The sequence below is a fragment of the Cryptotermes secundus genome, unplaced genomic scaffold, assembly GCF_002891405.2.
Source record: "Cryptotermes secundus unplaced genomic scaffold, Csec_1.0 scaffold426, whole genome shotgun sequence".
Lineage (NCBI taxonomy): Eukaryota > Metazoa > Arthropoda > Insecta > Blattodea > Kalotermitidae > Cryptotermes > Cryptotermes secundus.
Window position 1 is genome coordinate 874,023 of NW_019744113.1, and position 14,617 is coordinate 888,639.

The 14,617-nt window shown below is 41.0% G+C and overlaps 1 protein-coding gene across 1 annotated transcript; it reads left to right on the top strand.

Annotated features, from left to right (window-relative positions):
* The first annotated feature begins 1,565 nt into the window (after window positions 1-1,565).
* Window positions 1,566-9,071, top strand: LOC111874466 (slit homolog 1 protein). Its single transcript, XM_023869990.2, has 3 exons — window positions 1,566-1,661; window positions 3,941-4,133; window positions 6,768-9,071. The coding sequence occupies exons 2-3, from the start codon at window positions 3,963-3,965 to the stop codon at window positions 8,682-8,684; spliced, it is 2,088 nt and encodes a 695-aa protein (XP_023725758.1). The 5' UTR covers window positions 1,566-1,661; window positions 3,941-3,962; the 3' UTR covers window positions 8,685-9,071.
* The last annotated feature ends 5,546 nt before the right edge of the window (window positions 9,072-14,617 follow it).

A 14,617-nucleotide genomic window follows, 5' to 3' on the forward strand; every position in this document is an offset into this window, starting at 1 on the left:
TAATTATTAGCTTAATTTTTATATTATATGTAATACTATCATGGAAATGTCATAATGTTAGGCATTATTTTGATGCGCTGCATTCACACAGTAATTTAGTGGAAGACGAAAATATTGAGGGTTTGTTATATCATGTTTAAGTCTCCATTTATGCTCGTAACGTTATTTTGTTAACGTAATTTTGAGCAAGGAGAGCATCGTATTTGTCCTGCAGCACTCGAAGTTGATTCGCAACATGCTCGCTGTACACCGAACTAATTTATTTTCTCAGTTTTCTGCAGTATATCATGAGCTGCAGTCATAACGCCACATGCGCCCTGTACCTCCACGCCTATCTTTTCGTTCCTCTGCGAAATGTGTTGTCATTCATGTCTTCCACTTCCATTGCATTCAACAGAGCATCATGTGTGCGCATTTCTTGATCACTAGGCCACAATTGGCTCCTGCTATGCACTGAACTTTGGGTACACCTAACCACGTGCTACATTTTATCGTGACAAATAACACTGGTGAGAATTGTCTTACCTCATCTGACTGTGTCGTGTACCTCAAAAATAGGCGTCTCAGGACATCCGTATTTCCGACCTGCTTTTAAGGAATTGCATTGTGGGGAGCTTCTGAGATAATTTCTTTCCATCTTATATGTAAGTCTTACGTAGTAAGAGGCACTATGTTACAAGTCGGAAGGTTATTGGAATTTTCATTAGGCCCAATACTTCCAGCCGCACTAAGGTTCTGAGGTCGACTCAGCCTCTTAACAGAAATGAGTACCAGGAATCTTCCTGGGTGTTTAGCCCGGCCGGTGCGTAAGGCTGACAACCTCACCACCATCTGCGAGCCGATTATCAAGAAAATGTGGAAACCTCGATCGGTAGGACTCCTTGGGCGGGTGATAAGCTCCTCGCAAAGCCTTTACCTGTACACAAACACAGAAAAACACATACACACAAACTAAACATCCATGCCCTAAGTGGGATTCGAACCCACGATCCCGGTTTCCAAGCAAGCGAGGACAGTACATGCCTTAGACCGCTCGGCTACCGTGACCGGCCTTTTTACCTATATATAAGTCATATACGAGTATAAATTATTGTAGAGAGAATCTGTTTCTTTTGGTTTAGTGTCTGCTACATTTTAGTCACTGCCCTCCTACTGTTCGATCCATGTTGACCTCATTGCAGAGGCAGTATGAGTGAGCAGGTGTGAGGTTGCGAAGAGGCAGATCAAGTTTCGCGCCAATATAAATCAACATATTATAAGATTCATGCTTTTAAATAAAATACCGTGAGACAGGGTGTTCACCAAATGGCAACAAGCACTTGCCTAATTCAATCTGCTCTTAATTTTGTCTTGAAGACCGCTTGCTTTTTTCCTGCCGTTTCCAAGCACTCAGGCATATCATAAACATGTGAGACGAGAGACAAATTTTCTGTTCTAACGGTACCGGCACATTTAGAAGATAAGGACAGATATGACACAGTCCAAATAGAGGCAGGGAAGCTGATAGTGGGGCAGATAACGCGATCCGCGGACCCTTGCACATTTCTCCTTTCGACTGTATTTTGTAACAAGTGGAAGATTCGACACTGCTGGTTGGAACTCATCATCTTCATCTTCAGCATGAGTTTCAGCAAAAGCGATGTCCTCTGGACAACAATCAAGTAAGTGCTTCTCCGGACTTCAGGTTTCCACGTAGTGCACTTTTGCTCTAGAATCTTGCAGGATGTCAATGCGTTGAAATGGTAAATATTACCAACGTCTTGGAGAAATTTACTGCTTCCGTTCTCAGGTTAGAATGGACAGTAAAGTACTGAAGGGACTGCGGAGGGTGATATATATATAGTCACGTATTTTTAGGTGTGAGTGACTTATAGATGGGTTTTGGATTGATGATCGGACTTAAAACTTATTACTACATTTCACAAACCACTATATGACACATTATGCCTTCTCTTAAAAATGTGGTTACCTTATTTACATACGAATATAACGGATTCTCACGAAATTTGGTTTATAAGAAAGGTACGAACATAATAGGGCACATGGCGATCTTGGTTACCCATCCATGTCTAATCATTATAAATGTTACTGCTGTTATTGTGCTCAGAGCGGTAGACTATATCCAGTGAGTGCTGATATGATAACAGTTGTTTGTTCGACGGTAAGGTGCTATCTGCAGCTGCCACAATCTAATCATAAAAGAACGCATAGGCAACTTACGTGTCTGGTACCAGATGACCCCAAGAGAAACAGCAATGGCCGTTAAATTGTGTCTATATTGTTCCATGTAGACTCGTTTCTGGGCAGCGCCCGAAATACGTGCACGCAACAAGAAATGTATTGCAAGAAGTGTTTTCTATGTGGTCAGCGTCATGTCCATTGCTAGGCAACGGGTCACTAAACACATTCCCGGACGCTTTCAACAATAGAAGGACGTCTATTGATATGCAACGGCGCGGTAAACAAGCTTCGTCAAAAATACAGGCTATGTTTTCCGTGTAGTCGGTGCCAAATGGATATAAGGTAGTTGAGTTCCGAAGCTGGGAGCTGAAGGAGTATAGAACAGAAGTGCAACGAAGAACTAGAACGAGAATGGAGCGTGTCCTAGTGATTTGTGAAGTGGGTAAATTAGTGATGGAGCTATAACTGATTGTGATTAAGAGAGATTATTAAAGGATGTGTCAATATATCCACACATTCAATCCAGAACCCGTTATTAGTCACGGTGCCATAAACACATGACAATATACAGATTCCGAAACGTCTCCTTCAAATATCCAGATCAACTTTTGAGCAAAAGTATGTGTTTATAGTGTCTACAGCATCTTGGAACGCATAGATTTTCCAATTTTTTTAAATGTAGATTTACGTTCCCAAAGCAGTGAGTGCGAAGAGTACTATCATTTGGGAAGTGACCCCGTAGTGTCTGTTAGAAGTTTACAGACTTTCCGGATGAACGTACTACTTCCATCTTCAGGGTCGATGAGTAAATCGAATAAGGAAGCGGCTAAGAAATTACTCAGAAGAGCTCCGTCTGCTGGGCTACAAGGCCGTGTAGTCCGTTGAGACTCAGCCGATATTTCCCTTTTGAGAACCTCAGATCATACAGAATTACCAAGAATTAACTTGTTTGTTTACCGGTCACGGTAGCCGAGCGGTCTAAGGCACTCACTGTCTTCACTCGCTCGGAAGCCGGGATCGTGGGTTCGAATCCACTCAGGGCATGGATATTTATCTTGTGTGTGTGCTTTTTTCTGCGTTTGTGTACAGGTAGAGGCCTTGCGACGAGCTGATCACCCACCCAAGGAATCCTACCGAATGTGTAAGATCTAGAAAAACCGAAATGAACGGAGAAGTTCATGGAGGTAGGCCTAGGCCCACTGGGGCTGTAGTGCCAAGGAAAAAAAACCTGTTTGTTTACTGGCTTACTCCTTAATCCTGATGATGGAGGAGGACATGCTGCAGTGGACCGACGGTGACGAAGGAATTGTGTCTGATCAGGATTATTTCATATTTTTTAAGAAGATCTGAAGATAAAACAGTGAACGGACACATCTTCATGCTTATCCTTTCATTTATGTATTCCGTGTAATGAAAACAAAAAGAGCATTAGTATAGAAGTTATTGATTTTAGCATATCCATGTTATGGGTGTCCAAACCCACTGCAGCGGCCCTGGTTTGATCCAGTGTCTGCTCAAGTAGGATTTATGGTGGACAAAGTGGCGCTGGGACAGGTTTTCTCCGAGTACTTCGGTTTCCCCTGCCAATCTTCATTCCACCAATCGCTCCACAATCACCCTCACCTATCATCTGGAGCTGGTACAATAAGCCAGAAGTGGCCGCAGTACAAAGGATTTAGTCCCACCCCACTAGCAATAAAAAAATGGGTGGCCAAATTAATTCCATATTGTTAACTCAAGCGTTTGTTTACGCATCCAGGTAACGGAGCATCAATTTGAAGATGGTCCTCCTATTGGTTCGGCTTTCCGTCATCGTCATCCTGGGGATAGAACAGGTCAGTGCTTCGGTGACGTGTCCATGGCACTGCTCCTGTCTTCTACATGAGCTACCGAGAACAGTAAACTGTTCCGGATTGAACCTCTTCAACTTCCCCACAGATGTCGACACAAGAGTAAGTAAATCGGTCATAGAAACCAGCTCCATGAAGCACAGCCTATCTTCAAAAGCTGATATTCGCTTAGCCGGCCAATGAATCCCTGATATCCTACAAAATCTGAAGGCTCGTTAGCGTGTTTACATGGACCCAAATTATTCCGATGACAATGGTTGCAGTGACCTCACAGTCTAGGGCGCGTAAAGTCTTTGACCGCTTTAACAGTAGGGCCTTTGGTTCCATTCCCAAACGGGGCATGAACATACACGTATGCCTGATATTTTTCTGTGCTTGTATTTTAAGGTGTAGGTATAGATCTTGCGAGGGGGTCGATCTCTTGTCCAAGGAATCCTACCAAATGACTAATATATTCATACTTTCACAAATTAAATCCGAAATGGAACAGACCAGAGAACCCGATAGAGAAGAAGAGGAAGAGGTAAACAATAAGAATCGCCTCGTTACATAATATTCATATTTACTGTAACTGGTAGCATTCCCCATATGCCTAACCACCACTCCATAAGGGCATATAAGGGAGCATAATTCAAGCTCCATAGTTAATTTAACTCAACCGCTCTACTTCCGCAGTAAGTCTCCCGATATTCAATTAGTTGGAAGCAAGGAGTGCCCCACAGCAAATACAGTGAAGAGAAACCCTACAGAATCGTGCAACCCATACATAATGTTCTTAACCGACTGAGGTATATTATTTCATAGAAACACCGTACCTAGAACCTTCGCCAATTTCAGATTCTAAAGGATTCTGTGCCGGTCACGGTAGCCGAGCGGTCTAAGGCATGTACTGTCTTCGCTCACTTGGAAACCGGGATCGTGGGTTCGAATCCCAATCAGGGCCTGGATGTTTAGTTTGTGTGTGTGTGCGTTTTTCTGCGTTTGTGTACAGGTAGAGGCCTTGCGACGAGCTGATCACCAGCCCAAGGAGTCCTATCGAATGTGTAAGATCTAGAAAAACCGAAGTGAACGGAGAAGTTCATGGAGGTAGGCCTAGACCCACTTGGGCTGTAATGCCAAGGAAAAAAAAGGGTTCTGAAGATGGTGTATAATACTGGATCTATTTACGTCCTCAGTTGAACGAGGAAAAACATACTCGGTTGAGTCCCTTAGAAAGAGCTAACCTCAATTCCAGGAGGTTAGCTCTTTCTAACGGACCCAACATAGTAGGTGTCTGACCCCTCACCAGAGGACGGAAACAGATTTAGTTTCCGAAACATCGTGTGTTCTGGTTTTTAAAATACCGGACGTTGGACGAAGTTCGAAAACCTAGGAATTGTGAGTGATCTTACTGAGGTTATTAATTGTGGGAAAGAATAATTTCAGGACTAGAAAAACTGGATTTATTTTATTAATTCTAAGTTAAATGAACTCGGAAATTTATAAAGATATAAAATATAGAACTAATTTAGAAATGTTGCTGTTAATAATTTAGTGTATAATTGGCTATTTACGTATATGATTGAGTCTTCCTATCTATCCATCTATTTCTGTTGCTCCCACTTGGAACGTAGGGCATCCGTGAAACGCTTCGTTTCACTTCAATTTATTAATACTAGACCATTAATATTAATACTAGTCGCTGGTGAAGGAATTTATCTTTACAAGTTTTTGCTTTACTAAATCAAGTCGAAACATGCGATAAGGAATAGAGTTCTCTATGTGTGTATCAAAACCAGAAGCAGTTCTATGTATTTATAAAATGAGAAATTCTACTGCACTGTTTATCAGTTCATTATTCCCGTTGGAACTTGAACGGGCGTTACACTAGTGTGTTAATAATAATTTAAGTTCTAACTGTGGAAATAGAGCATCTACCAGACTATTCATACATTTATTCAACCAACTCTACATCCACCGAGCCATAGCTCAAGCGGTTAGTCGCTGGCTTCGCACCTCAGCGGCCCGGGTTCGATCCCGGGTCTGGTGAGGTGGGATTTGTGGTGGACAAAGTGGCGCTGGGGCAGGTTTTCTCCGAGTACTTCGGTTTCCCCTGCCAATCTTCGTTCCACCAATTGCTCCACAATCACCCTCACCTACCATCTGGGGCTGGTACAATAGGCCAGAAGTGGCCTCAGTACAAGGGATTCAATCCCACCCCACTAGCAATAAAGAAACTATACATCCATCGGAGAACACGGTAGCGTAATTGGTTGAGGCACTATGCTACAAGCCGTAAAGTCGCGGGTTCGATTCCCCATGAGGTCATTGAATTTTTCAATTTACCTAATACGAGTACCTCCAGCCGTACTGTGGCCCTGGGGTCAACTCAGCCTCTAGCAAAAATGTGTACCAGGAATCTTTCTGGGGTACAGTGGGAGGCCGGCGTGTAAGACTGATATTCCTATCGCCATCTGTGAGCCAATTCTCTAGAAAATATGGGAGCCTCGACGTCTCACAACCCTATGGGCCTTCACGGCCTGTTAAAAGGGTTTCTTTGCCTTTTACTAAATATCCATCAATTATTCCTCAATATAGAAATGTTTAACAAATAAAGTGGTCATCTGACTAAGAAGATATCTGAGGAACTAGTGAAAAAATATTCAACAGCTATTTTCATTCGAGTTGAACTTTTGCAATTAAAGTGACAAAATGTTGTATGTAGATTAAATGCTAATATATGTTTATGAATTGCAGGTACAATGGCTGGACCTGAAAGAAAACGCCATCCAAAATATACCAAACCTAGAAAAGCTTACTGCACTGGAGGTTCTGGAGCTGTCTCGGAACAGGATATCACAGATTTCAACGACCACTTTTAAAAGATTTACCCGCCTCAAATATCTCGACTTATCATATAATTCATTCACGAACTTGGCGAAGATTAACCCCAGAATTCTTCTTCAGAATTTAAATAGTCTTAAAACATTGAAACTCTCTCACAACCATTTCGAAACCTTCACTGGTTATGATAACCAGATGAGTATAACAAGTTACTCGTTGGAAGACCTTCAGCTCAGCTCTTGTGGTATCGTACGATTCGAAGGGAAGGCACTGATGGGGTTTAAAAGACTCCAGAACCTTGATCTATCCTTCAACCGAATCAAGTGGCTTGATGATCTTTCGTCTTCAACGTTGATATCTCTTGACCTAAGCTACTGTGACATCGATTCCATGAATCCAAACGCTCTACGTAACTTACCATCTCTTACCACGTTAAAGCTCTCTGGTAACAGCCAATTTGCAGTAAATCATGGTAACTTAACATCAGAGTCACTGCAAGTTTTTGAAGCTGCATATTGTAGCCTTACAAAGCCTGGTCTTTATGGGTTCCCAAATTTAACATTCGCTAATTTGAGAGGAAACAAAATTATAGCCCTGAAGGAAAGAACTTTTCTCAAAAACAAATTCCTGGTTGAACTTGATTTATCAGCAAATGAAATAAAGGATATACACCCACAGGCATTCATAGGTGCAAGGTCACTAGCATTTGTCAATTTATCTACAAATTCGTTACAGGGCTCTCTTCCTTCCAATACATTTTCAACAAATTATAATTTAAAGACATTGGATCTATCTGTGAATCGCCTCCAGAGTGTTGGAAATTTAAGTATACTGATGCTTGAGAACCTAGACCTAAGTCAGTGTCAGATTAGAGATATAGAAAAAGACTCTATAATAGGCTTGCCTTGGTTGACACATCTAAATCTCTCTCACAATCCTTTAGACAATATACCAGACAACATACAGTCATGGTTCTTGAGAGACATAGACCTAAGTTACTGTAGATTATCATACATCACTAACGATACTTTTAAGAGATTACCTGAAATCGGAAGCATTAATTTAATAGGGAACAGATTCACAAACACATTTAAGATTAATATGTTTGATTATAATGATCGTCTCGAATCCCTTAAACTTGCAGATAATCCGTGGATTTGCGACTGTTATTCTCAAGACTTCAAAAACTTTTGGGAATTTTTAACAAGTTACCCGGTAAAAGTTACACAATCAGAACAATCTGGTATCAAATGTATATCACCAGATTCTGTGGCTGGGAAGTCTTGGATATCCGCATGTCATCAGATATGGTACCCTTCTGAAGAGCAAGAAGGTTCATTTGGATTTACGCACTATGGCACTGCACTTATAATACTGATTATAACCGCTGTAGGAATATTGACTGTAGTAGGCGTTATTAAACATAGCATAAAGAAGAGAATGAAAGAAGAACGGGAAACAACAGAGAGAGAATTGGACGATACTTATGAAACTCATTCCAGAGTTGTGTTTCAACAAAGAGATAATTTTGATTTTGAAACTCCAGATTCGCCTGAGTTGAGACTACCAATAACCACAGAACGTGAGAGGACAGAGAGTCAGTTGACCCAACCACCCACATATGAAGAGGCGATGGAATTGCTGAGTGGATCCAGAGAAGACATGTTGTCGAGAGCAAGAGCAGAGAGTACTGGCGACAATGAGGAAGACAATGACAGAGAAAATGAACATTCAGAAGAGTATTCAGAGGGCAGTGATGACAGTGGCCCTGAACAAGGTGCTTCCAAGGCACTCAGTAATAGTAATAAATTGAGGCGCAATTCTCCATAGATTTAACCCTTCACTTTCAATAGATGCATGCATAGAAAGGCAGCGAATCACATAGCAAGCCAGAAAAAAAATGTAAGCATGCCAGAATGTGCATAATGTGCAAGTCAAGCAAAGCGATGAAGCCAGTGTAAATATTCCAGAACATTCATTGTTAAACCTTAACTGAGGCTTTCTACGTCCTTCAAGCGGAAGGTCAGACAGCGAAACTGAGTACGTTCGGTTCCTCCGATGGATTGTACTCTTCCGTTTGGATATTCGGTTTTAATTATTGAGCTGTTCTACTGATATTTTCGATCGATGTAGAAATACTTTCCAAATGAAGAAAGCAGTCTTCTGGGATGTGGTACCGTGTAGATGTGGTATTAACCGACGTTTCGGAGGAATGTATCGCCTCCATCTTCAGGGTAAAAGGAAAAATAAGAAATCCGCAAACGAAGAGACCGTAAGAACCGGTAGAAGCAGACTGTTTGTACCAGTTCTCACGGTGGATGGAGGCGATACGTTCCTCCGAAACGTCGGTTAACACCACATCTACACGGTGCCACATCCCAGAAGACTGCCTTCTTCATAGTCACCGCCGTGAAAACCTCAAATCTTACATACTTTCCAAATGTTCTGCGGTGTCCATGTGAGTGAAGGTAAAAGCGCACGTCGATATTGTATTAAAAATTGAATGCAAACATTCTATTTCGCCCCTTAGATCACTTGTTGCTCTACATATTCAACTCTTTACTTCCCTTAGACTCGCTGTTACACTGTACAAGCTTTACATACATACAAAACGGAGGGTAGAATGAGAGCTATGCGCGTGCGTGTTGTATTCCCGCGTCACATGCCCACAGGGCAGAGATATCTCTTCAGGGATTGACAACGTAGAACAATATATATTTACGTCTCTACTTTGTTTTGTTCCCGTCTGTAAATACGTAAATACATGTGCTAAGACAATAGTGATGTAATATCTGTGATTGTGAAATGGTGACGATCCATTACACGGTTAGTCAGGCAGTCTGCAGCTTAACCTGCCTTCTCACCTGGTTATATATAAAGGTACGAGTACTATATTAACAATTATTAAACTGAAATACAAAATGAATTATATGGAATTTAGTTGTTGTGTAGTTTATCTTAATCCATTTATTGTAATTATGATGTTGGTGTTATTGTGGTTTATGCCTTCCTTTGCCCGTCGTGTGAGGACGAATATGGGGTGCATGTTTTTATGGGAACAGCCAGTGAGTGGGAATTTCATTTTACTTCTAGTGATAGAATCAGAGTGATGGTGGTGGTGATGATGATTCTCTCATCAGAGGAGGCTTATAGCTTAACGTGGGATCCGAACTACAACGCTATCCTGGTGTTATTCACCTACACTAAGTCGTTTTTTCATTGCTTTGTCACAAGTCACTGGAAGGGAAATGTGCAATGGGTCCAGCTGATTTCCAACACGAAAACTGCACGAAAGGACATCGCCTTTCACTTAGACCACTAAGCCCCCGAATTATTTTAATCACCATTATTACTACTATTTAATATCCCTGTTGATGTTTATAACCAATTACAGTGGTCACGCGGGCTAATGTGTATATCCACTTCTACCACTCGAACAACGTGATCGTGGGTTCAAATGTCATTTGGGGTTAAATGGACATCTGCATTATTCATGTGTCTGTGTTGTCTGGGATCCTACCAAATGTTCTTACATAAGGTCCCGAAACCCGAAAACGGGAGAAATTTGACAATATTGGTCTGCCGTGATATACAACGGCAACAATATTTTTGGTGTCCAGCTCAGTTAATGTTAAAGTACAGCTTTCCTAACTGCATGTCTCGTTGGCGTGAATTTAGTAATTTTGGAAGTGCCGTACGACTGACACGACCACAAACTCGAGTGTGTATTTCATGAAGTTCAATAGAATAACGAAGTAGGACACCTGAAACACAAAGTTATTTCTAACACATCTTTTGTTACTTTGGACTGTTAGACAGCCTTCCACATAGAGGTATTAAATTGTTTAAAACTGTAATCTACTTTCAGTGTCTTTTAAGACATTATGCAGTCTTGTTTATTAGTTAAAGAGAAACGCAATGGGCTACATATTGATAAAAGAACATTATTTCATTCTTACTACTAACGTTTTAAAAATTTTTTAACTCTCATCATCAGACACATTTATGCACAGAAATATCAGTTGACATAAATTAGTAACTGAAATTCTTTGAGATTATTCACTTACTTATGGAGCAGGCCGCGCCGTAGCTCAAGCTGTTAGTCGCTGGCTTCCCACCGCAGCGGCCCGAGTTTGATCCCGGGTCTGGTCAAGTGGGATTTGTGATGGACAAAGTAGTGCTGGGGCAGATTTTCTCCGAGTACTTCGGTTTCCCCTGCCAATCTTCATTCCACCAATTGTTCCACAATCACCCTCACCTATCATCTGGGGCTGGTACAATAGGCCAGAAGTGGCCACAGTACAAGGGACTTACTCCCACTCCACTAGCGATAAAAAAATAATACTTATGGAGCTGAGCCCTTCTGGAGGAGCCGCCAATTCTGCAGCTACTCAAGAATTTCCCAGCATTTTATGGAACCCGAAGGTTCATTATCGTGTTCACAAGAGCCCTCCACTGGTCCCTATTCTGAGCCAGATCAATCCAATCCATACCATCCCATCCTCTCTCTCTAAGATCCATTTAATATTGTCCACCCACCGACGCCTTGGTCTTCCCAGTGGTGGTCTCTTTCCTTCTGGCTTTCCCAACAATATCATATATGTATTCCTATTCCCCCATTCGTGCTACATGCCCTGTCCGCGACCGCGGCCACAGATGTCTAGCATACGAAGCAGGGAGCCACTTAAAGAGTCCTGTGCTGGGATCGCTGCTTACAGAAGGCAGAAGATGCACTGTTTTTTGTAATTACTCCTGTCAGCATGTGGAGTATCACTTAACCACAAGAGTAGAACTTTTTATTTTTCGAAGGGCTAACCGGATTAAATACAAGTAAATAAAATCAATATTTGTATTCCTCTGGGAATTATAAGAGAGGCAATTCTGACAAATAATTTATGAGAAATTCACTGCCGGTCCACATCGAGTGTCGAATTATGTACCCACCACGCTACGTTATGCTATAGCAGAGCTTTCAGAACATCAACATAATTTTTTTTACGGTCATGAAACCGCGCGCAAGCGCACCTGGCACAACAATGGAAAAATGTGAAATAGACCTTATTTAAATCGAAAAAATTTAAATTGTCTCTCAAATTCATAATCGACTGACTGCTTTAACTGGGGAGCCTATGTATTATTGTTGCTTAGCGAAACCTGCACAGTAACATTACAAGTTATCAGGATCAATATAGTATAACTCTAAACAAATAAAATATGTTAATGATCATGACATACCTTAAGTCAAGGTCGATGTGAACACGTTCACGACGTTTTGACTATGTACACGCGTATGAGGTAAAGCCGTCCCTGTGTTTAACTAATTATTCACACGCCATTAGGACGTATGGGGTAGTGGAGATATAGCTCCACCATTCTTGACCTCTAAATTAGATAGAGCCCCCCCCCCCTTTGAGCGAAGAGCCTCCGATGCCTATTAGATAGGAGGCTGGCTGGGACTCCGATCCTGTCTGGACGCTGTAGAGAAATTTCTTGAAACCCGACCGCCCAGCCCGTAGACCACCGCTATATCGGCTGAGCTGTCGAGGTGCGCGTGGCACAACTGCGTGGTTCGTTAAATGCAACACAGATGTCGCCGCACAAGAAGTCCGACCTCGAGCTCGAACGGCACGGATTGATCACTTGCGTTAGGAATCATGACGTCATTTTGCGCGGTACCGAAGCTGTAGGTCGTATAGGTTGTTTTCATTCTCACGGTTATTGGAAGTCTTCTACACAAGGTTCATGGCAATTTAGTTTAGCCTTAGCCTTCCTGTTTGTTGGAAGCAGTACAGGATTTACTAACGAGAAGCCCAACCCATCTGCCAAAAACAAAATTAGGTACACTCATGTATTTAAATATGCAAACACTATATTCATATTATGCATTGTACTTCATTATTTTTTCTTTTACATGTTCTTTTGTAATACAGAGATATGTAGCAATAATATAACAAACATCAGGACTGGCTTATGAAATGACAAAACAGGACTGAATAAATTTGATTTGTTTCATTCTGGTCCATCACACTAACAATTACAAAGACAAAAATAAATGATAAAACTTAAATAGTCACATTGGGCGGTGTTGTTTTTTAGGACTGAATAAGATCACACTCTTATTACTGCAATTTATGAACTGTTAAATGAATAGAGGTGCGTTTTAATTCAGAATTTTGTGGCATACTTAAGACTAATGTCACAGCACACAAGTTGAGAAACACTGGTGTAATACAAAAATAACTGGTACTATCTGAGATCATAAAATGTTTAAACATGATGAATCATTCCATGAGAGTGAACTGCCAAAAACACAGGAAGAGATTCTGTCTAATAAAAATCATAGTGAAATCTACTTCAAATGTTAAAACTTGAAAATCTATTTTTCATGATGACCCAGCTGTGGTGGAAGCCAGTCCAACAGTCCAACTGTCCCACCTATTAAGACAATCAGCAGTCTCTGCCATTAGTAGATAGATAGATAGTACACCCAGGTTCCAGCAAGAAAGAAATAAAGAATGATGTCAAGTGTTTTAGGACAGTTTGGGCACAAAATCATCCACAATTAAAAATTGTACACTTTATGAATATAGCAAAACCTCGATATATGAATACTTTGTGAGTAAATTTTCAGTTTAATGAACTCTGGATTTCTTACAGTTTATGTATACTGAGGATAAATACATTGTAAATTATCAAAACAAAAATTTTATCATGAATAAATTTAAAATCACTGATTTTGTGCTTTCACAGTGGTTAATTGTTGATGTTGATTATGCTCTTTGTTCTTTACACAGTGTGTGTGAGCAGATTGCTGTTGTCTTCGAGGTACATGCTGCTTCCTTCTTCATGGTCAAAGTGTAGAAGGTGAGTCACTGTTCATGTATACATAGGCTTTGGTCAAAGAGATCCATGGGAGGGAGGTGGAGGCACTGGTGGTTAGTCTGGGCCAATGGGAACAGTGGATAGGAAAAATTATGAAAGCAGCCCTTTTAGGGCCACAAAGTGCGCCAAAAAACATTGGAAACTGTTGTTCCCAAATGGTCAACCATCCAATGAATGAATACATAAAGGGTAGGCCTAGACCGGCTCTTGCACATGACATTGTTGCTTAATCACCTCTGCTGTGGATCAGGAAGGGTGGAAGGTGGAAGAGGAATCCCTGCTGGTGAAGGAATGTTGCAACAGGGATGAAAGTAATATGGAGAATTGTGTATCATAGAAGGGAGGTGGCCCTATAATGGAGGTTGTTCACTTGTCAGAGGTGATCCCATTCATCCACCCTGGGAACAGACATCATCGGGTCTGTTGAAGAAAAACTTATATATACACGTACACATGATTACTGACTATTTCCCTGTTCACAATTTCCACATCCATACAGTGTACAGATCCAAAAGAAGAATCCAAATTACAATAATTTAAAGGTGCAAGCACTCACAGTATGAAATTGCTCTTTAAGGACAATGAAGCTAATAATATTAATCAGTTTATATGACATGTATATAGAAAGTGAACAGCTATAGCAGAAAAATATTTGTTTACACCTGTAGGTAAACCAGCACCCAATAATGCACTACATACTTTCTCAAACTGCTGTCATTTCTCATCTATGCAAATTTTGTAGCACAAATTGCAGTAAAGCTACACTGTATTCAGTCTGTGTCTATGTGAAAAAGAACCGAGTGATTATGAAGCTATACCAGCTAGAAGATCAAAAAAGGTCATCACTTTGAAGGACAAATTAGAAGTTATTTGTCAAATGT